Source organism: Ciconia boyciana, chromosome 17 (assembly GCF_034638445.1).
Source record: "Ciconia boyciana chromosome 17, ASM3463844v1, whole genome shotgun sequence".
Lineage (NCBI taxonomy): Eukaryota > Metazoa > Chordata > Aves > Ciconiiformes > Ciconiidae > Ciconia > Ciconia boyciana.
Window position 1 is genome coordinate 10,367,809 of NC_132950.1, and position 23,040 is coordinate 10,390,848.

The 23,040-nt window shown below is 36.6% G+C and overlaps 1 protein-coding gene across 7 annotated transcripts in view; it reads left to right on the forward strand.

Moving 5' to 3' along the window:
• Positions 1 to 23,040, forward strand: part of USP32 (ubiquitin specific peptidase 32) — an 84,173-nt gene that overhangs the window by 14,541 nt on the left and 46,592 nt on the right. For 6 of the 7 annotated variants that reach the window (XR_012045511.1, XM_072882182.1, XM_072882187.1 and 3 more), the window contains exons 2-5: positions 8,643 to 8,770; positions 17,002 to 17,107; positions 17,697 to 17,815; positions 21,107 to 21,266. Coding sequence is in view for 6 of the 7 variants with exons in the window: in XM_072882182.1 (XP_072738283.1) it covers positions 8,643 to 8,770; positions 17,002 to 17,107; positions 17,697 to 17,815; positions 21,107 to 21,266 (513 nt within the window). In the remaining variant the exon portion in view is untranslated. Of the gene's footprint in view, positions 1 to 2,904; positions 2,963 to 8,642; positions 8,771 to 17,001; positions 17,108 to 17,696; positions 17,816 to 21,106; positions 21,267 to 23,040 lie in introns of those variants that run through there. The other variant, XM_072882186.1, reaches the window with a different exon arrangement.

Genomic DNA, 23,040 nt, shown 5'->3' on the forward strand with positions numbered 1-23,040 from the left:
AAAAAAGTAATAAAATTTCCATGTATAACTAGGATGAAGATTCCTGGGGGAAATATTGAGCAAGTGATTACAGGGAAGATAATTGTCTGGTTAGAGAATTATATGCCCTGCAAGTTTGATATTGAACCTGTAAAATTGCCACTTAAAAATCAAAATATTAGAATTATTAAAACCTGAGCTGGAATTTAGGAAGAGCTTGAGGTAGGTGAATTTTGCTTGCTTTCTGAAGGATGATCAAGTTGTCTGTTTTATTAAAATTCAGGTTTGGTTATTTTTAGTAAAGAATAAATGCAATGTTATGCTGATGGTTGCAAATTCTTGCTTGCTCTGTATGCTTGAGATCTGCAGGGTTCATTGGTGTTTGTTTTTTTTTTTTTAGGCACTGACATAGCAATCTGGTTTTCATCCAGTAGTGACATTGGAAATTCAGATCTTTTGTGTTTGTGTGTTTGTAGAGTATTGTGGGCATTTTGATGCTTACAGTTCCGGGAAAAAGTCCCATCTCTACTAGGTATATCGTAAGATACTTTAGTCAGATGAGCTCAAAGTTTCTCAACCATTCACCTTAACTGAACTTTTTATCCTCTCTGTTTTTTTCTTCCTGCTTATGCAGTATTTTGTTTCCTGTTTTGATTTTCAGCATTGTTGATACATCGTGGTCTTCTGCCTTGATTTGGTGCTTTTTGGTTTGGTTTGTTTTTTTTTGCTGGTCACCTGTAAAATAGAATAAATAATTTCTTTTCATGTAGCCAAATGAAATATTTCAGGCTTTTGAGACATAAAGATTTTATCAGCTTTTTGGTGCTGTTAGTGCTACTCATACTAATGGAAGTGATGATTTGCATGTTACGTCTGTGATTCTGCTGTAAATAGAGGTTACCAAATCACTGATTTGTTTTCAACAGTCACTACTTTTCTCTAATAAGATGAAAGCAAAGAAAACAGATATGTGTGTTGTTTCTGTGTCCAGTTGGTTATAGATTATGTTAGTTGGCTGTCAGTTTATAGTAGCCATGGCAGATTAACTCGACCTACCCTCAGTTAAACTATTGGGATTCTATCCTTTTCACTGATTAAAGCAACTCCTTAGTAGTAGCTTACAGGACTTTTACAGAGTATCTTACATCATTTATCCAACATCTGTCTGATGTAGACAAGAATTTATATTCATTTTAGTGTTGAGACCATTAAGACATGGAGAGGTTAAGTGTCTTTTGCCTGAATGTCTCGGGCAGTATTAAAAGAGTTCAAATGCTATGCTCTTATTCTTATCCTTTACTACAACAGACAACTGTCTGCTTTTGAAAGCTGTGTTTTGTATCTCATTCTGTATCACCACAGCATTTTACATAATGGTGCTTGGATTTTGAAGGGTAGGGGAAGAAGCATTGTAAAGGAAGGTATCTTTTTGTGGCTGGTCTGACTTTCCTAATAGATAGGAAATAGGAATTGAAAATGCATTTATTGTGCTCTCTCTCGTTGCACATGTCATAGGCAAGGTATATAGTAATTATGATATATAAGCTGTAATAAATCCATTGAGCCTGACTAACCACTTCTTTTAACCTTTAGATAAGCTCCCTTCAAAATGAATGTTTGTTTCTTATAATGCTTAACATTCATGTGTGAACTGTTGCATTTTAAGCAGGAGGATTGCTTGTAAATTTTCGTATTGCTTCTCTTCAGTGCATCTGTAAATCTTTAAACTTCTTTGCAAGGGCGTTGGGAGAACAGCCGTATGCTGAAAGATGGGAAGATAAGTTACTCTGCTGGTTCTTGCTTTAGGTGCAAGTTAGTTACTGGTGCCAAGCAGAGACTGTGGTGCATGGCAGCTCTTATATTCTTGACCCCAATAGTGTTCCTAGTGTTGCATCATTAAAAAAAATATTAAAAATTAAGGCAGATTTTAACTACTTTCTTACAGTATTTGAATAAAACATACTATTGAGGTAATTTTTACAAACCTTAGCTTAGATTAATTGGTCTCTAAGGAAGTATGATGGAGTATGCCATGTAGGTACTTCTATTAGTGAGGCATTCGCTTTGATGTAACCATTTTCTTCTATCTCTTTTTCCAAAACAGGAAATGAACAAGCAAAAGTATCAGTATTAGGTGTATTTATTTCTGTAGTCATATTTGTTGATGACTCTTAATAAATTTCACTAGTAGTCTTGTAACAGCAGAGTAACTTTTGCTGAGACAGATATTTTGCTTCCCAGCTTGCTGAGTTTTGCGCAGGTGTTTGTTGTATAAAGTTGTCCTGTGCTTTTCAGTATGACCTTTGTCTTGAAGTGACAGAGGTTGTGCTCTACATTGAACCATATGTTACTCAAAATGCATTTTAGAACTTTCCAAGATAAAGACAAGAAGGTGGGGGTGGGATTAGTGCTACAGGATGTGGAAGGAAAATGTTTCTAAACTGAATAGAGAATGTGTCTGCAAAATGTGCCAAAGCTCCACTGTAAGGGTTGATTTCTTCCACCTTTGTTTAGTTAAACAGAACTTAAGGTACAGCTAAAGATGTACTTTATCATTACAGAATGGGTAAGCAAAAAGAATAGTATCTGCTGCCTGAAGAGAAATTGTGATACATATATTATTGTTTTATGTATACTATTTGGACTACAGTTTTTATACAAAACAGACTTTAAATTTGAGAGTAATTGATTGAGCTCATGTAAATGTTACAGAATTTGAGTATTAGACAGTAAATACTTCAGATGATTAACCTTGTTTTTACACACCCCTGTGAGTTTTAAGTAGGCTGAGGAGGAGGGGAGTAACTTCAGCTGTGTTTTCTGCCTGCCTTTTTCAAATGGAACGTTATATCTAATGTCCAGAATGTGGGTATCTAGCATTAGGCTTTTACATAAATGTAGTGTATTTTTTTCTGAGACAGATTCCCTGCGGCTCCTGTTTATATCGGTGACACAGCTGGTGGGGATCCCCTCTGAAATTCAGGTCAGTTTTATGTGGGTGGCAAAATACAGTTTCAGTCTGGAGTTGGGTATCTAGGCTTGCATAGTTTGAGCTTCAGATACAGTTTTATTCTAAAAGGAAAGCTCCAGGATGACTTGGTGATAAATATGTGGAGTGAAAGCAGTGGAAGGAGGATGGTTCCCAGCATGGGATTGTTTTGGAAAACACTACACAAATCATTACCTGGAGAGATATGAGTTTAAAAAAATAGTAGAGTCATAAATCCATATAAACAGCATAAAGTTTAAGTAACACTGTTAACCTAAAAATATCCTCAGCAGTTGAATGAGCTGAAGGTTTGTTACAATTACTTAAGTTGCGGTGACATTTTTAGCTGAGGTTGCATGGTTTCATTTAAACATTATTAAACAAACTGGAGCTCAAATATTCCCTGGAGAGTTGGAAGCAGTACTAATCTTCTGTTAAACTGTCTTTTAACTTTGTTGGAAACCATCCAGCCAAGGCGGCATTGAGGAGGTTTGTATTAGTAAAAGTTGCCTAGACAGAATGACATAGTCTGTGACTTTTTCTTTTGTGAAAAAGACCATTTGTTTCCATGGTGGTTTTTGCAAGTAGGCAGATATGATTTTAAGAATTAGAATATGGTATCTAACTACTGAAAATTGTTTTTATTATTTTGAATCAGAACCTCACAATAGAAACTTAGCTTCTATAGTCTTGAGGTGTAAAGAATTAGGTGTGCAGTTCCAGTTGCATTGCTTTCTCTGCCATAATATTGAGGTTGTGCTGTCTGCTATTGGTAGGAGCAATGTGGAGATGGTGTTTGCTGTGTTGGCTACCATAAACTTATTTTGGGAAGTCTTACGTGTTCTATTTTTCACTGTCAGGTTATGAATGCAGCAACAGTGTATCCCTGTAGTGTCTGTCTGTCTAATGAAAGCAGCTTGTGAATGGTCTTTTCTTAGGTGTTTGTAGACAGCTGTCTTCCTGAAAGTGTTTGGTAAGACTGTGCCTTTGGAATAAGTGAATATACTTAATGAAGGAACTTAAGTCAGCATAAGAAACAGGGTTGTTAACTACATTTACGTCTAAAGGTGGGATTAAAAATATCTCCATGGTCTATGATGCTTGCTGCATAGGACTTGTGGAATTGAGAGAAAAAAGGTAGCTTGTGGGTGTGTAAGTGTTCTAATTTTTAATATTATTATAGTAATAGATGTATTGCTTCTGGAAATGTTACTTTCATAATTTATGACTTAGTTTTATTTCCTCTCAACAAGCCATCATGGTCTATCTCTATGTTGAATAATTGGTACTTTGGTGTTGGGATTTTGTATTGAACTATTTTATTTGTCTTCCAGACTCATAGAAAACATTGATAATATCTTTGATTTATATTCTGATGATTTCAGTAGTACTTTCATGTGCCTGGATCTAAATGTATGAGGAACTTATTTTTACAAAGCTTTGCAGGAGATTTTAAATGGCCAGCGTCTGTCATTTTAATGTGTCCTGGGGAAGGAATGGAAGTAATTACCTTTCCTGTAATTCCATGACCTGTTTTGTAGTTTCTGCTTGCAAACAATAATATTACGTGGACTTTAGCACTAATAACTTGATTTTGAAATGTAACATGGCAAGCAGTACCAACTTATCATCTACTATTAAATGATACACTAACAATTCTTTTTGAAGGTGTTAGTAGTATTGGTTGACTAGTTTTCTTCCCAGTCTTCTCCTCACCAACCCATCCTTCAGTAGGACCCCAGTCACTTCTGTGTTTCACGGTAGATATGTATGTAAGGGATTTTCCTATTCCTGAACACTGCCTGAAATACACTCTTGGCAGTCGTAGGTGCTCCAAGATGTAGTTGGCCAAAGTTTCGTCACTGTGCTTGTTGTCTTTGCTCATGATACAGTGAGACCTATTTGCTTTGAGTAGAGGCCTTCTCCGTCCTGCGAAACTGCAAAACAGCAACTCTAGCAAGGTTAAATTAATTCACTGCTCTTTGTTACATCAGAGTTTAGCACAAGAAATACTGCTCTAAGCATTTCTGTCACCAGAGAGGTGGTTGTGTTTCAGTGACTCCCAGAAACATGTAACTTATTTCGTGCACTTAGGGATGTAAGGCGATACATTAAATATCTCTGGAGTACTAATATGGTCTGCAGTTAAGGTTGTCAGATTACAAATTGCTTTAATTTCTGTTAATACAGGTAAATCTCATAAAGGAATGGCCAGTAAATTTTACGATTATGAAAGTATTTGACTGACTAAAATAACTTTATATTCTAGCCTATTACATATAGTCAGTTCATATTTATTGGATTAATAAAATTTTCTGTTAAAACAGTAATTGGAAGTTTTACATGGCCATGGGCTGTTGTATTTCTTTTAATTAATCCTAGCAAGAAAACAGTGCACCAGTATAACTCAGCAAGCTTGTACTTGTGTTCTATTGAGAAGTGCTTGTGCAGTAAGTGGGCTCAGCAGTGACAGCAGCTGGAAGGTAACTAGAGTTGTGTGAAACTGCTCTGCCCAGAAATTGTGGGGACTGTCGGTGCATCAGGAACGCAGCGCTGTGCTGGCGTGCAACTGAGTTCGTACGGACCCTTCTTCCCTCCTCCCCACCATGCTGCCATGCTGGGGAAAAACTTTAACGAACTGGAACAAGGGACACAAAATCAGTAGTTATAAATGAATGCTGTGGAAAAAAAAAAATCCCTCAAAATTTCTTATGAAAATTATTTGAATTTTCTATGCAGCCAGGAAACTAAACCTGAAAACATCGATAATGACACAAAGCTGTATTAAATGGCTATATATGTTGTATGTGTTTCAACCTTATTTTTGCAGTAAGCAATAATTACGTTACTTGAAAGTCCATTATAAAATATGTAAAGCTGTAAGCATCTGGTCAGTTAATGCTTTGTTTGTATATAAACTTTTTTGCCAAATGACCACAATCCAGATTGGATTAACTGGTGAGGAGTTAAAAAAAATTAATAGGGGGAGAAAAAAACAGAATGCAGAGTCTATTTTTATTAAAAATGTGTGTCTGCGCATGCATATAAAAAATTACAATAAATTAGAATATTTGCATCAGAGAACTGTTGCAAGATTTTGTCTCGGATCTAGGTTGTTTGCTTTACCTTGCCAAAATAACGAAGCCAGTAGCTTCCCCTTTTAATGTCCCCTTAGCAATCCCAAGCTTTTACTCATTAAACATGTGATGGGGAGTTGTCCCTTTTGGCTGAAAATTTGCTGTAGTTACGTTGTGCATAAGAGGTGTGGAGGAGAAGAGGTGAAGCATCCCTCTGATGTGAAGCACTTCTGTTAATTTTTTGCACATGTTTGGAGGAAAGGCTGTGGCATGAGGGTCGCTTTCTTTGCAGAATCTTTATTTTGCTTCCTGTTTCTGTAATTCAGAAGAGCTGGGGAGTGTGGAGAATGTCACTTCAGGTTGTAAATATTGTATCTGAGAGTCTGTTTCCAGTTAGCTAGGGAAAATCTTGGAAGAAAACTAACTGGTGTGCCTAACAGTGTTTGAGCATTCATTAAAGTATCACATGTAAAGACAGAAAGAAAGAAAATTACTCTATGGACAGATGTTAATATGAAAGAGTGAAATGTAAACACCATATAAGGCAGGTAACAGTATTATACCAACATTCTTCTGCCATGTAATCAAAGTATGCTTGTTTTATTAAAATAAGATATATGATGTCGTGATTTAACCCCAGCCAGCAACTCAGCCCCACACAGCCACTCGCTCACTTCCCCCCAGTGGGATGGGGGAGAGAATCAGAAGAGTAAAAGAGGGAAAACTCCTGGGTTGAGACAAAGACAGTTTAATAGGGAAAGCAAAAGCCGCGCACAAGCAAAGCAAAGCAAGGAATTCATTCACTCCTTCCCATGGGCAGGCAGGTGTTCAGCCATCTCCAGGAAAGCAGGGCTCCATCACGCCTAACGGTGACTTGGGAAGACAAACTCCGAACATCCCCTCCTTCCTCCTTCTTCCCCAGCTTTCTATGCTGAGCATGATGCCATATGGTGTGGAATAGCCCTTTGGGCAGTTGGGGTCAGCTGTCCCGGCTGTGTCCCCTCCCTGCTTCTTGTGCCCCCCCAGCCTCCTTGCTGGTGGGGTGGGGTGAGAGGCAGAAAAGGCCTTGACTGTGTGTAAGCACTGCTCAGCAGTAACGAAAACATCCTTGTGTGATCAACACTGTTTTCATCACAAATCCAAAACTCAGCCCCATACCAGCTAGTATGAAGAAAATTAACTAGCCTAGCCAAAACCAGCACAGTGATGATGATAACTTGAGTATAGCTTTTGCCAGATCCATGTCAATTGATAGCACCAGTGCTGTGTGGGTCACACTTTAGGTTTATTTCTTAGATCCTTTCTTTTTTTTTCTTTTCTGGTCAAAAGTACCCAGAATCTGTAATAAAATTTGAAAAGAAACATAACCGAATTCCTGTTTTTACCCGCAATTGTTAAGTGAAGTCACTAGTCTGTTTCAGTGTTGACTAGGATTAAAATTAGGGAGGAATGTTGCAACATGATTTACTTTTAAGGAGTGATTTTTCTTTTGATAAATGAAGTAATTGAAATGTAGAAGTTTTACAGAGAGTGCTGCATTAAGCTCTCAAGTGTTCTGTTTTATTTTGGCTGACAAAAAGCTTGACAAGCTTTTGGCCATGGCAGTGTTGTTTCTGTCTGACTTGTTATATCAGGGGAAGGAAAATGCCTTACTGTAAATACAGTGAAATAGCTATCATGTACAGCATAATTTCTTTTGGCTTCTAGATGGTAAATAGCTCTTTCTGCACTACACGTTAACTTCCATGGGATCCAGGTCATGGTGTGTTTTTCTCTGCAACTTGATTTTTGACAAAAGACTTGTTTTGTTCAGCAAGATACTTCACTTCTTAAACACTTTGTTAGAAAGTTGCTTTATGCTTGTAAAATCTGAAATCAGGGACTGCTTTTCAGGAAGCTCATGTGCAAGTATAAATGGGATGTCATCAAACTTCACATTTATAGATTGTGAACAAGTTTGAACAGGTTTTAGCTGGCAATCAGATTTTGATTGTGCAAGAAAATCTTAGGTGAAGAATTACATTTAGTCCAAAGTTTAACTGTAGTATTCCTGTTAAATTCATGCTTCACTGTACTGTCTTATGAGTATGTAAGTCGTGATTAAATTTTTTTTTTTAATACGGAAAAGTAGACTGGTTGCTAGATGAAACTGCTTGAAGCATGCTGCTGGAGCTGCCCTTAATAATATTCACCACTGTTGGTTACAGATCATTTCTGTGGCTTATGTGCAATGTAAAATTGATCATAAAGCTAGCTTCTTTTCCTTTTGTGTGACAGTAATGGTGCTTAATTTAGAACAAATTATAATAATACGCTATTGTAGTTAAAGAAAACTTAGGCAGTGAACTGTTGTAATCATTGATGTTAACTTTAGGTCTACTTCACTTTTTTGGGGAAGATTAGATTATTAGATCTCATTTTCTAGTAGTCAGATTTTCCCACTATTTAGGTGAAATCATGCATTTAATTTCTTCCTATCTTTTTATTGTGAAGGTAAATGTAAGGTGTATAGGGTTTTGAGAGTCCTTAAGCTATTACATTTCTACGACACCTTTATTGACCAAATCTTATTTCTCCTCTCTTCTCACTCAACACAGTTACAGACATAGAGCTAAAGCGACTGAAAGATGCTTTCAAGAGAACTTGTGGACTCTCATATTATATGACTCAACAGTGCTTCATCAGGGAAGTTCTTGGTGATGGAGTCCCTCCAAAAGTTGCTGAGGTAATCTATGCACTTGCTGTTTTTCTGGGGAGGCATATGCGGTTGATAATGTACACCTATAGATGTGCACACACAAATATGCCCATACAGATACACGAGCTAATTTAATTTCTTTCCATTTTTCGTACAATACCACAATGTACGTTCTCTGTCTGAAGATAATGTTCCATACTTGGATCATGCGTTGTCACTGATGTGTGCTTGACTGAGCTACTGATTCCAACACAACTAATAGATGGTAGATGACTTGGAAGTAAACCTGAATATCCAGATGTAGATTTGGGGAAGTAAAAGGTTGGGAAGTTTTAACACTATATGTAGCCATTATAACAGAGGATTTTATTTACCCTGGAGATGTGCTTGCTGTTGGTTTCTCTGAGATTCTGTTGGCTTTTACTTTGTTTTCGAAAGTGCAGATTAATCTTTACAAGCTCTTAAAAATATTTTTGTCTATAATAAATGTATAAATGAACTGCAAAATAGCCAGAATCAAAATATGCTACATGGATATAAATATTGTGTGTGTATATATCTAAAAAAATAGTAATACCATCCTGCACATGTGCATGTTTAAACAATTATTTTCTTTCATAGTGTTGCCCCCCTCTTGAGAGAGAAATTAAAATATGGTTGGTAGAGAAGGAAAAGATTAGCCAGACCTTTGAAATGATACCTTGCTCCATGTCATTTCTAATCACAGCTTCTGTTTCTGGTATCTTCAGTGTATTGACCTCACAGGCAGCGTACAAGTCTTCCAGTTTTATTTAGGTAATGTAAGTAGTGAAGCGTGCATTGCAAAAGGTTTAACACTGTGGTAGAGTTACTTTTTTTCTAAGCTTAATCTTTTCTCCCTTCTTTTTTCTGGTTTTCCTAAGTGTTGACAAAGAGGATAATATTACTTGCTTCTGTAATATAGTTAACAGTTTGATTTTTATGTGGGTATTCAAACGCTTAACAGGAAAAATCGCAATGTGTGTTAGCACTATCACATTAAAAGAAAGTATATGATTTGCCCATAGCTTAAAGCATGTCTTCAGTATTAATTTCTGTATATGTTGTCTGGATACTTTGACTGTTAGTAGCCCATAAGGTTAAGCAAAAAATGTATCCTACACTGTATACGATTGGTTTGAAATCATATAAAATGTTGAGAATTTTACATTATGAGTTAACTTGGACTTTTTTATCCCTTTTATGCCCGTATTAAGGATTAGATTACTGATTTGGATGAAGTAAACTCTTGGTCAGAAATAGAGACTCTGGGTTTTCAAACGTCTGCTGGCTACCTTCTTTATTTTTAAAAAATCGGTCCTTAAAGACACAGTTTTGGTGATGATTATCTCTTTTAACATTCATTACGGTTATACTGCCATTCTTGGTTTGCAGTTGGTGAAATAAAATTAATCAAAGAATCATAATTTTTTTTATGTCATATCACCAAAACCTGGCACATTGACATCTCAAAATTGTAGTACAGATGACTGTGTACTTCTAGCATTCATATTCAGGCAATGCAGTATTCATATCTGTGAGCTTGAATAGTGTAAATTTGGACAAAATTTGGATTTGATTCTGCTCATACGGTAAAGGGATGCGTTGTAATTCCTGGCTTCAGGATGTGGAAAGGCAGGCAAAAGTCATTAGGCAGCTTAAAGCCTTGTTCTGAGTTTTCAGCCTTTCAATCATTAAAACTGAACATTTTGAGCCTCAGATTGCTGGACTGTCTGCTCTGCATGTTTTGAATAATAGTTTTTCATATCTGAGTAGTGATAGGCCTTCAGGAATTCATTAAATTAAAAACACAGAGTTTTACAGCAGGGATATAAAACAGAGAACTGAAGCCAGTGGAACTTTGGTCAAACAATTTGCATGATTGTCATGCACACAAAACATTTTTTAAATGTTCAGGACAGTAATGTTCTGAAAGGATCTCTTAGAAAAATGGAGTTGAAGATATTAATAAAATGAAATTAAGAGATGTGCTGTGTCTGCGTTGTTTTAACTGCAGGAAAGCTGGTCAAGTGGTGAGATGTATGAACACAGGACAGTAATGTTCTGAAAGGATCTCTTGGAAAAATGGAGTTGAAGATATTAATAAAATGAAATTAAGAGATGTGCTGTGTCTGCGTTGTTTTAACTGCAGGAAAGCTGGTCAAGTGGTGAGATGTATGAACAGAGCATTTATTTTTAAATCTAAGGAAATAATGCAATTACCGTATGCAGTGTGGGTACCTTGATAGAAAAAGTATTGTTCAGAGGAGGTGAAAGGACAGAATGCTGATAATATTTCAAGAAAGCATTTTTAGTAGTTTTGTATTTTAGACGGAGGAGGGAAAGAATGTTGAGAAAGGACCTCCTAACTTCAGCCTGTGCAGTCATTTCAATGACTAAGGAGGTTATACCTTTTATATATACCTACATATAGTATGACTGTGAGACGGTTTATACACGGCATTCTGTGACACTAGGTAGTTAAGTGTCAGTACATCTTTTTCTCCAAATGTGACTAATTGGTTAACAAGCTGCAGTCCAAGTAATGCAAAGAGAAAAGGGCTGATGCTAACAGAGACATGAAGGACACGGAGAGGGGGTTGTCGAAAGAACAAGAACACAGACTTCTCAAGGACTGAGAGAGAAGAGGGTTCATGAGGATAAAATCAGGAAAGAATCCAGGACATTTTATACTCTAGAGAAAGGAGCCAGAAGAATGCCTTGAGCATCCTCTCCTGCTCTTCCTGCAGGCTTACTAGAGCATATGGGCACAGGGCCAGGGATTTGGACCTGAAGGGAACTGTGTGTATAGACTGAGACTTTTTTAACAGAAAAGGAACCATATTGTTATACTTTCCAGTTATCCATGAAACATAACATGTCACACTTAAATTTTATTAAAAAAATACGACTAGGTACCATATAATTATACTAAATTCTACATTTTGAAATGTAAATTGCTATGATACTGTGTGGGTGTGGCTATTTTAAGTAAAGCTGCAACAGTATTTAGTAATTTTGAGAAATACAAAATTGCATCATATTTTGATGGTGCATCTTATTGGAAGTTTTCCAAATAGCACATTAATATGAAAAATTGTGGAGCTCCTTCCTTAGAAATGCAAACTAATCTCTGTTATATATTGTTATATAACTATTCGGTGTTTATAAGCTCTTCCCAAAGAATGATTAAGCAGCTAAACTCAAAGTAATGCCAGCTGCCGATGGTTGTAATTACGTATGTTAAATACCAATATATTGGATGTTATCTATAGAATTCCTTTTTTGTGTCATATCATGAACAGTCAATGTGTTATGTTGAAATAATATATAAATGTAATATTTCACATTCAACTGATATCATAACTGAGGTATACAAAGTTCAACAGAAGTGAGTGGAGAAACTCAGAAATGGGTATGAATTAAAATATGTTTTCAAATGGACGAAGAGAGGAGACAGCTTTATTAAAGGTAATTTATAAAATAGCTGTTCTTGAAAAGTCTAAAAACACAGAAAGGTTAAAATAAAGTGATGGAGAATAAAGTGTAAAGAAAAGATCATATTTTAGCAAAATTTGTGAAAGAAAACCAGGGATTTCTCATTTGTTCATAGATATACTTTTTTTTTGTCTTGGAAGTCCTGTTAATCTGAAATGTGAGAGTTCCCTTCTTTTTTGTGCTCTTTGTGGGTTTTTTTGATGAAAAATAGTTATATTAAGACTTAAACTATAGTGTTCAGCAGAGCTAACTGCATATTTTAAAAGAAGTAATGATTCCAATGTAATATAAGGGTAAATTGCTTACATATGCAGTGTAGCCTTGAAGGCATCTTGTGAAATCAGAATTATTAGAAGTAGAAAGTGTGGAATTCAAATCTCTGCCATGACATTGTCCATGAAGCATATACAATCATTGTGTCCAAATAGAGCACAAATTTAGTTTTAATAATTTAGCCCTTTGAGCATTTGTAAATGGATTGAACTTTAGTAATAGAAGAGGATGACCTGAGCACACTATGGGAAGTTAATGTATTTAGGTAGCGCTATGCCTTATAGTAGAATGAAACTGCAGGTTCTATGTAATGTTTTCCATAGAATTAGATCCTTCTATGTTATCAGCCTCATTTACATTTACTTGCCTTCAGACATCTTTTAATAGTCCTAAGTGGATAGCAATGAAAGTGATAGCTTGATGGGTGGACAAGGAGAGGAGTTACTGCAGGTAACACACAGAACTATATTGAGGTAAGTGTCTTCAGGGAATCCATCTGCTTCAGCATTATGTCTGGTAATAACTGTGATAGTAGAGAGGCGAACAAAAATTAAAGAGTTTTTTACTACCTTGTTGCCCAATACTACTTTGGTGGTGGTCTAGAACACATTCTACAAATGAATTCTGCTAGTCTGGTTCCTATTGCTGGAAAGGCAGTAGTGGTAGATTTTCCACACCTTGTTATACGCAAAGCATAAACGGCAGTTACTTCTGTAAATTTAATGTAGCTAGTCTGTCTTAGGTATTTCCTTTTCTTCTTTTTGCCAGTGCAGCACTATGTGGCTTAGCCAGATCCTATCCAGTGCTCTTGACAGGTCCATGGCTGGTTTTGTTTAGTCACTCCCAGTCCTGGCTTAATTTTTACTTGAGATGGAAACCATCTCAAGTGACCACACCTGAGATAGTCGGAGCAGTGACTCATTCACAGGGCTCTGGTATTCAGCTCTCTTCTTCCACCCTTTTCTTAACTTGAGGATTCTGGCTGCAGCACCGTGATTGCTGTTAGCAGGTATATAATATATTCTTTGGGACTTTTCAGCTGATTTCTTCTGCCTTTATTTTAATAGGAAAAACTACAGGTTCAAAGCCTCACAGTGATCTTACTGCACCTGTTTACAGAGGTTTCCTCTGACCGCTGTCAGTTTGTTTCCGTCTTTACTCAGAACTGTCTCTGAAAAGTGTCAGGTTACTGTCACTTTGTGATTTGCAAGTCATTTATTATGAAATATTATTGTAAGTGATTAAACTACTAAGGAAGCTAAATTTTCTTTTATTAATAACAAATATTAATAACAAATGACCTCAAAAGCTGTTCTTTTTAACAATGCAGGAAGATTTTATTGTCTCTCATGTCTGTTTCCAGTGTTCAGCTATTTGTTTTAAGGTAAATAAACCTTTTGGCAACAAATTTTGTTACATTTTGCTTTATCAGCATAAAAAGCGCAAATTCTTTTGAAGTACTTTACTGATTTCTTAGCTTACAGTTAGAGTAACAAATATTGACGGCTGTCAGTTCTTTGGTAAACAATTTCCTGGCATATAGACCTGCATCAGTGAAGTGGTAACTTTTTTCAGTCTTATTTTGGGAGATGTGGCACTCATTTTGCAAAGGGATTTCAGCCTGTTGAGAATTGCTTTCCTCCTTATTACACGTCATTGTAACATTGTGCTGTCTGACTCCTTTGAAAGGCACAACTGATAATAGACCGCACTTGATTACACAGAATGTCCTGCATGGTTATGGTAGTGTATAGAAGTTCTCTTATCATATTTGAAATATCATTTACGTAGTTATTTTGTACCAGTTGCACAGGCAGCTTAATCCTGGCTACTTATTCTCACCCTGAGGTCACCCACTTTGAGCTGGATTAGTGAAACCTGGTAACAAAAATGGTTAATTCAAATCCAAGTTGGTTCCCTGATTTCATTCATAGTCCTGCTACATGAATGGTTGTTTTGGCATAGATGTAGGAGGTGGAGTATGGGTGGGAATGAGTTGTTGGGGGCGGGGGAACAGCTAGCCCCAGTTTAAACCAGCAATGAAACTACAGTGTTAAGAGAGGCAGAAGATGGAAAGTACTTAAAAACAAAACAAAGCAAAACAAAAAACCCTGTAGGCTGTATGTGTCTGTAAAAAGGCAAAATTCTAATCATACTTAAATGTAGTTTTATTTTTTAAAAAATCTGGTTTAGAATTATTCCGTGTTTTTTCAAAGATAAATTTATTATACTACAGTGTTCACTGGATGCATCTAGTAGGTTTATGATCCTAATTCTGCTACTTGTGGGAGGTTGTCATACAGTGGTAGATTTTGTGCTGTAACAACTTTTATACTTCAAAACTGAAGTCCTAATTAATATGAGAATTTGTACACCCCATAATGATTTTTTTATATGATGGTTTAAAAGTGGATTGTTTTGACGTGTTTAAAACTTTAACTTGTTGGGTAGATTCACAGGATGTCAGCCACTTGAGATAATGTTAGTGACATGCGTTTTTTTCCAGAACTGCTGATAGTCTAGAAGACAAGTGTCACTCCAGCTGCACATATCATCTCTCACAGTTGTTTTCTAGTCATCTGTGAGTGTAAATGTTTCCTGATGGTTATGGTGGAAGTTTTAAAACATTTAAAAGTGTTTTAATTCTGTAGATTGGTGGATTTTTGTCTGTCGACCCCAAGGTGTCATGGTAGGCTTGCAAAAGAGGCTAAAATTCATTATGCAAGCATTTGTAGTTTCAAAGGGAAAAAACCAACCAAACAAACAGAGCTTAGGAGGTCAAAAAAAGTTAAAACTGTTGCTTGAGCTGTCTAGAATTGTGTCTGGTTGTAATTCATATGTTTAAAAACAAACAAAAGCCAGGTGGAAAGGATACAGGTGTTGCAGTTAAGGTCTGTGGGTTTCATACCATGGTTTACTAGTGATTCACTGTGCTTTGTGGGTAATACACAAAATAATGAATCTGTCCACAATAATTCTGAAGCTCTGCTGACCTCTGAAGTCTGCTATTGCTGTTTGGATAAATTCTCATACAAAGAAAATGTCAAGGCTTTACTGGAGAAAAATGAAAAAGCAGTACATAACTGCATGTACACGTCCTGGTTTTAATATTGTTTATTTAGAATGTAATTCACATGCAAGCAAAGAAAATACTATTTAAAATGTGCACAACACTTTTCTTAATAAAAGTTGATCTCTGCTCCTTTGTCTTTCCTTCTGAAAAAGTTCTATTTAAAAAACAAGTTCAGCAAATAAGTCTGCTCTCCAAACCATGATCAGTGACAAATCACTTTGTTCTGGTCTTGCACAGTAATAGTTCCTCATCAGCTAGACTTAATACTTTCTTTTTATGGTTAGATGCTCAGTGTGGTACCTGTAAGGAAGTAAAATTAAAAGACACAGACACTGAAATAATTCTTCTATGTAAGAGTAATTTGTAAGTTCTGACTGCTTTAAATTCTAATACCTAATGCAGATTTCTGTCTTGTGATACTGATAAAGTACTGGCGCTTGTAGGAACAGATTTGGGATTACAGGAAGAGTCCATGTTTGAAGAGCAGTACAGCATACATATTTTAACTTGTGCTCTGTAGTGTTAGACGCAAGGTGAAGTAATATATTGCAACGAGTGAATTGGTAATTCTTGTTTACTAAATGTAGTTGCTGTTAGTCCTAAAATGACTTACTTCCTTCATGTCTCATATATTAGTGCTGAATCACTGTTAAGATGCTGTTAAGTAAGTTAAGCTGCAGTGTACAGACTTTTCATGTGAAAAGTAAATGCTTCAGCCCTTCCGTTGACTGCGTTGTTCCTGGTGGCCGCTCTGTGGATCTTCCCGTAACTTCTGAATAGAAGTCTTTATTTCTATTGCTTTCTATTGGAAGAAAGATTTAAATACTGTTGTTAGAGCAGGGTACTAAACTGCAACGGTCATTCTAGCAACAGTTGTAGTGTTAAGATAGTTAAGGTATATTTGATGGAAGGGGGTGGTTTTTTGTGTCACATCTTTTCAAAGCAGTAGGTTTTGATGGCTTACTGGAAGTGCATCTTGTGACTGGGGCAATGAAACACTTGGTGCTCCAACAACCTCTTGATGGCTTTAAGACTATGAAAGCCTAGTCTGGAGGAGATTTCATCTTCATTACCTTGATGAAGTCTGGGGAAATAGCACCAGTGAGCAAGCAAGAAGCTGTCTTCATTGGAGGATTCTAACAGGTTTTTTATGTTGCTGTTCACGAAAAGTACCTGTGTTTCACTAAATAAGACCCTGGAAAGGCTATTTTATAGGTAATGGAAGAGCTACAGAAGTGTAACAGAATTAATATTAAAAGTGTGTTTAGCTGAATATGAGGTGACTAGCCTAAAAACCACATGAGACGGAGCCTCAGTATAAGTTGTTGCTTTTAGTTCTGACATCGCTGTTCTCTCTGTTAACTTTTTGGTTAACTTCTCTGTTTTATTCTTCTAGATTATCTACTGTTCATTTGGAGGAATATCCAAAGGGCTGCACTTCAATAACTTGATAGTCGGATTAGTTCTACTTACAAGAGGCAGAGAGGAAGAGAAAGCAAAATGTAAGTAATTTAACTTACAACAGTACCCGCAGGATAGTGGATAGTGAGTGTAAAATGTACTTATGTAAAGCAAACATAAACTGTGTTATACTAAGTCCGTATTTTTATATGTAACCAGGGCATACATTTGCCAATAAAGGTAGTATTTTTTTTTAGACATTTTTAGCTGTATATTTTGAAATTCAGTGCATTTTAGTTTTCTATACTCACCAAAATGAAATATTTGATAAGTCATCGTGAATGTAAATGTTGGGATGCTACAGAAAGACTGTATGTGGGCAGAGGAAGGAAGATGGCATTGGTATTTTTCAAAACAAATGAAAGCATCTGCCTACTGACTTCTGTTGTTTTATCTTCCTTGTTAATCTGACTTGATAGTATTTATTTTCCTTTTGATTAGTGGACAATGGTAAAAGAAAAAGGAGATGCTTCTGGACCTAAACCTTGTTGAGCTATATTGAAATTGAATCAATCTAAGTTTTTAGTCCTTTAATTGTTGCATAGCTTTTGGCATTCTCAGCCAGTTGTAAACTTGATATTTGAAAAATATAACTACCATAGCTGCTTAAACATGTCTCTACTTCCTCAGACATTTTCAGTCTCTTTTCTAATGAATCTGGGAGTTATGTTGTCCGTGAAGAGATGGAGAAGATGCTGCATGTGGTTGATGGGAAAGTCCCAGAGTCACTCAAGAAATGTTTCTCTGAGGTATTTCATACAGGTTTTATCCTATTGCATTTACAAAAAAAGTGAAAATTACATTGAGTAGTTTGTTTTTCTCTGACATATACATGCTTGTGCATGTATGGGAATAAATTGACCATATTTAAATTGGGTAAAAGCTCCTGGTTTTTTATGTTGTAATATTACATGTAAGTTGTATTGATGTAAATAGCAGCTTGGTATATAAATGTAGGCATTCTCTGTGCTGCTTTCCTTACTGTGCTAGTTTGAAGGATATAATTTCCAAGGGTAATCATGTTATCAAGTAAATTTAAACACTAATTTTGCTAGGGGAATTTTATTCATTAGCGTGGACATTTTTTTGCAATTGGGAAAGAAATCTAAAACACAGATCTGAGAGGGGAAAGAAAATCTGCATCCTGGATTTAAAAATACCTGCCAGCAGTGGTTGCTTAAAAAGAATATTTTTATAGTATTACTTTTGTCTCATTGTGCCCGCCAGAACCTACAACACTTATTTATGCTTTAGGTTGTTTGAGAGATGTAATCTTTATGAAGCTTGTTGAAGTCCTCCTCTAAAACAGGCTGTTGTTACTTTTAAATATTCACAGATATTTCTTTTGGCACTAGTGATCCTGGTGAATTGTCAGGTTTTTGTGCTTTGGTTGCTTCATTTGTTATTGGAGGACTATAGACCAGCAAAATCTAGTCATCATTATACATTCCAGTGAAAAACTGATTGACTAGAAGCTTTATTTGTGGATATCAGGTTACTTAATTACCTTAAATTTTATTGTACTGTATTGAAGATAACTTTGGTTATGGGCGCTGGCTGAGGCAGACTCATTTAATCTGGCGGTGGTATCGTGTTGGCTTTGTAGGCAATGATTACATTCTTCATTCTTGGCTGGAATCATAAATCATATGTATACTGCAGTCCAGTTTCTGGAGCTGACCCACTGCAGTATTTCCTATTTATAATTTCCTGTTGATGTGGAGTGATGAGTTATACCCTAAAAGTTAATACACACTGTCCAAGAAATCCAGAAAGACTTCATGAAGACTTGCAGGAAGAGAAGTATCAGTCTGGCTTCATACCATTTTCCTGTTCAAGAAAATGCTGTATATTGATTTTTCTTTTAAAATGAAAATAGTGTAATAACCCACTCAGCAGGATTTACTGGCCTGTTAATCATACTAGGTCATTGCTGGAGAGTGAGAAAGTTTAATGTTCCTGCTGTGGGCCTTCCTTCCTGCCGTATGGCGGATGAGTTTATGCTTTCAAGGATGATGTTTATAGGTACTTCTATTCTTTCCTTCAGAATTATTGCATGTACTCATCTAGAAATATGAGCTTTAAAATACATCTGAGTTTTCCTCACTCTTGTTTCTGAAATACAGGAGACAAGTTCAGTGATACCTGTATTGCTCAAGTTGCTCAAGTTCCATCATGGCTCAGCTGTAAACATTACTTGCTTCAAATGCCCCCCCCCCAAGCTTTCCTGTCCCTCTTCTTCCTTGTCCTTCCTCTAATCAATTGGAACAATGCAGAGTCTTAGTGAAACGTGACACAGCTCTTGCTGCGTTTAACAGAAAGCAGTGAAAAAAGTAGAGGGAAAGTAGGGTGGAACAAGTAGTAAGAAAATTATCTTGTCTCTGATCCAAACTGCTAGAGAAATTTAAAAAAAAAATTGTGGGCTGCTTTCTTCTTCTCTGTTAATTTGGCAGTAGAGGTTTTTTTGCTTAAGCAAGTGGTTCCATAGTGGGTTAAATCCTGCAAAGTCCACATTGTTGAGTTACCCTTTTCCTGACTCATTCATTCTCCTACCTTTGTGCTGGCTCAAGTATTTATAGGAAGCCTTCATGAACTGGATTGGGAAACTGATCTGGCTGAGAAGTAAACCCCTTTTCTGTAGCTCCTAATCCTGTAGGTTCTTTTTCAGCTAGATCTGTTTTGCCACATGACTGCACTAATGTGATTGCTGTCACAAAAGAGAAGGGATGAAGGATCAGAAACAGTGTTGGTAAGAGGAAGGTTAGGACCATGCTGTCAGTCAGTAGTGTGGATATATACAGATTAAACTGGTGATGGAATAGCAGGGGAGCATCTTGACTTCCTTGAATTATAACCATGTGGAAACCTATGATAGTAGCTGTAAGTATTGGGGTATTTCTGCATGTATTTGTTGGAGAAAAATGTAACACTCTTTAGTCTAAGAAAAAGGAGGCATAAAAAGAATGAGTATCTGGAACCTGAAATAACCCGTTACAATTGGAATATGAAGCAAATGTTTTGACAGTGATGGTGATTAACCATTTTAGCAACCTGGCAAAGGAAGTAGTGGATTTTCAATTTTCTGCAGTTGGCAGTTGGCAGGTAGTCCGTGGCCAAATGCAAATTGTTGGATTCTGTAGGGGTGTAATTCAGTGAAGTTTAATGGTCTGTGATATTAGGGAAGTGTAAATAATCAGTGAATTGAAACCTCTTTCTCTTTGCAGATCCCTAGGATCTCCATATAATGAGTTTGTCTACTGATAATAGGTTTGCTTTTATTTTAGTTTTGTAGGTCCTGTAGAAATTAGTCTGCTGATCCCTATGGTTTCATGGCCACAGCTTGGAAACCATTCAACTGAATGGTTTAAACAGCTTCTCTAGCATTTAAACTCTGTGAATCTATATATATATTTTTTTAATGCATTCCTGAACAGGCAGTTACATGAGACATCCAGCAAGAGAGACTGAGTTAGGAGATACAGTGAATGTCATGTTTACATGTATGCTCCAAAGTGGGTTTTGGTCAATAGAGGCAAAAAAAATGACATGCTACTGCAGTGATTAATCATACTATTAGTTATTTACAAATCTAATTTTTCTAGGTTAAGTGTTTGTATACTTGCGCAGATATGACAGAATGTGTATGATTTTATAGCACCTGTTATTTGGCACATAAGAGCTTTTTTTCTATTATAATAAATTTAAATTCATAAAAATAACCTCTGTTATTTTGAGTTGTAAGTAACTATTTTTCTTCTAATCCCATTAACCTGAGGTTCAGAGTAAATGACTTTCCAAAGGCAACATTGAGTAGGTGGTTGAAATGCAGAGAGAGCTGAGGAATCTAATTTCCCTCTCAGTGCTGTACTTCAGAATGAAATGGAAAAACAGGCATGGCTCCAAAGAAAAAAAAAGAAAAATTTAGTACTTATTTTTAGAGGAGATTGTCCCAGTTCTTGTTCATACAGCTGGATGGTTCCTGTTTACTGGTACGGAGAAAGCAGAGGAAAAACAGCTCACATTTTCTTATTTTCTTACAGGGTGAAAAGGTAAACTATGAGAAGTTCAGGGTTTGGCTACTGCACAACAAAGATGCTTTCACGTTTTCCCGTTGGCTGCTGTCTGGAGGTGTGTATGTGACACTCACTGATGATAGTGATACCCCTACCTTCTATCAAACCCTGGCTGGAGTCACACACTGTAAGTAAACGATGCTTGTTATTATGTGCATTTTTAAAAACTGTTTCAGAGTTCACAGACATAAACTGTTGCCTTGATGTAGTTGTTCATTTAAATCTCAGTACTCTGAGATACATGCAGTTCTGTTCAGTGAGATAAATTTCTTCTCTGTGATAATTTGTTCTCTGCGCTAATTTGTTCTCTTGCTTTTTGTGACGTGTAAAACATTGTTATACACAAGGACACAGTGGGTCATTATTTTTAAGAGATAACAATACTGAGATTACAACACTTCTTATAGTAGAAGTTTGTTACAGAACTAATTTAAAAAAGTAAAAAGGAAAATATCTTCTCTTTGACAAATACATTTCTCTAAAGTGTCTTGGCATTGATACTGCTTTTATATTTGGTCTTTCAGATACAGTGGATCGTAAAACTATTGAGACAGTTCTGACAATAATGCTTGTTTCAAAAATAAGTGTTACCTCTTAATTTGCTTTCTGCAGTGAAATAAGTAATATTCCTGGCATGAGATGTAGTCAGGGAACTAAATTAACTAACAAGAAGCCTCCTCAGGATTTGCATATAGGAATAATCTCCAAAGAACAAATGCTTCCTTATGTGTATATTAATGTAAAAAAAGGAGCAGATGTTTTTTAAATTAAATGTAAAAACAAAAAACTGATAAATTGTACTTGATGTGCGAGTATAATGTAAGGATACATTACAGTGAAGCATCTAAGGGACTTTGGTATCCCTAGGAGAAGGGTGTTTGCTGTTGAGATGTCAGTGACTTGAGCAATCTGGTTCTGTTTTATGTACTCTCATAGATTTTCATTGATGGTGTGAGCATGGCATTTAATCTCTTTAATGGGTGGGTTACTTGAATAAAACAACATAGTTTTTTTTCTCTTGGTTTTCAGTATGAGCATTAAAATTCTGTTCTGACCATCTGAAATGAAAATGCATAATAAAATTAGAAGTTTATAGACAGGTAATTCATTTTCATTACATGAGAGACTGCAGTAGACATTGAGGTTACAGAAGACCACTAAATACTCTGAGGTCTAATAGACAAGGTAGAGAAAGAGGTATGCTAAAAAAACCCAACCCTCTCTGAATTTGCCAGACTTCAGCCATGGAAAAAATCTCTCAAGCTATATCAAATTGACATCTGCCATGCCTCCAACCTAGTCAAGTCTTCTTTGCCCTAAGTGTGGTTTAATCCCAGCCGGCAACTCAGCCCCACACAGCCACTCGCTCACTTCCCCCCGGTGGGATGGGGGAGAGAATCAGAAGAGTAAAAGTGAGAAAACTCGTGGGTTGAGATAAAGACAGTTTAATAGGGAAAGCAAAAGCTGCGCACAAGCAAAGCAAAGCAAGGAATTCATTCACTCCTTCCCATGGGCAGGCAGATGTTCAGCCATCTCCAGGAAAGCAGGGCTCCATCACGCCTAACGGTGACTTGGGAAGACAAACGCCATCACTCCGAACATCCCCCCCTTCCTCCTTCTTCCCCAGCTTTCTATGCTGAGCATGATGCCATATGGTGTGGAATAGCCCTTTGGGCAGTTGGGGTCAGCTGTCCCGGCTGTGTCCCCTCCCTGCTTCTTGTGCCCCCCCAGCCTCCTCGCTGGTGGGGTGGGGTGAGAGGCAGAAAAGGCCTTGACTGTGTGTAAGCACTGCTCAACAGTAACGAAAACATTCCTGTGTGATCAACACTGTTTCCAGCACAAATCCAAAACTCAGCCCCGTACTAGCTGCTATGAAGAAAATTAACTAGCCTAGCCAAAAC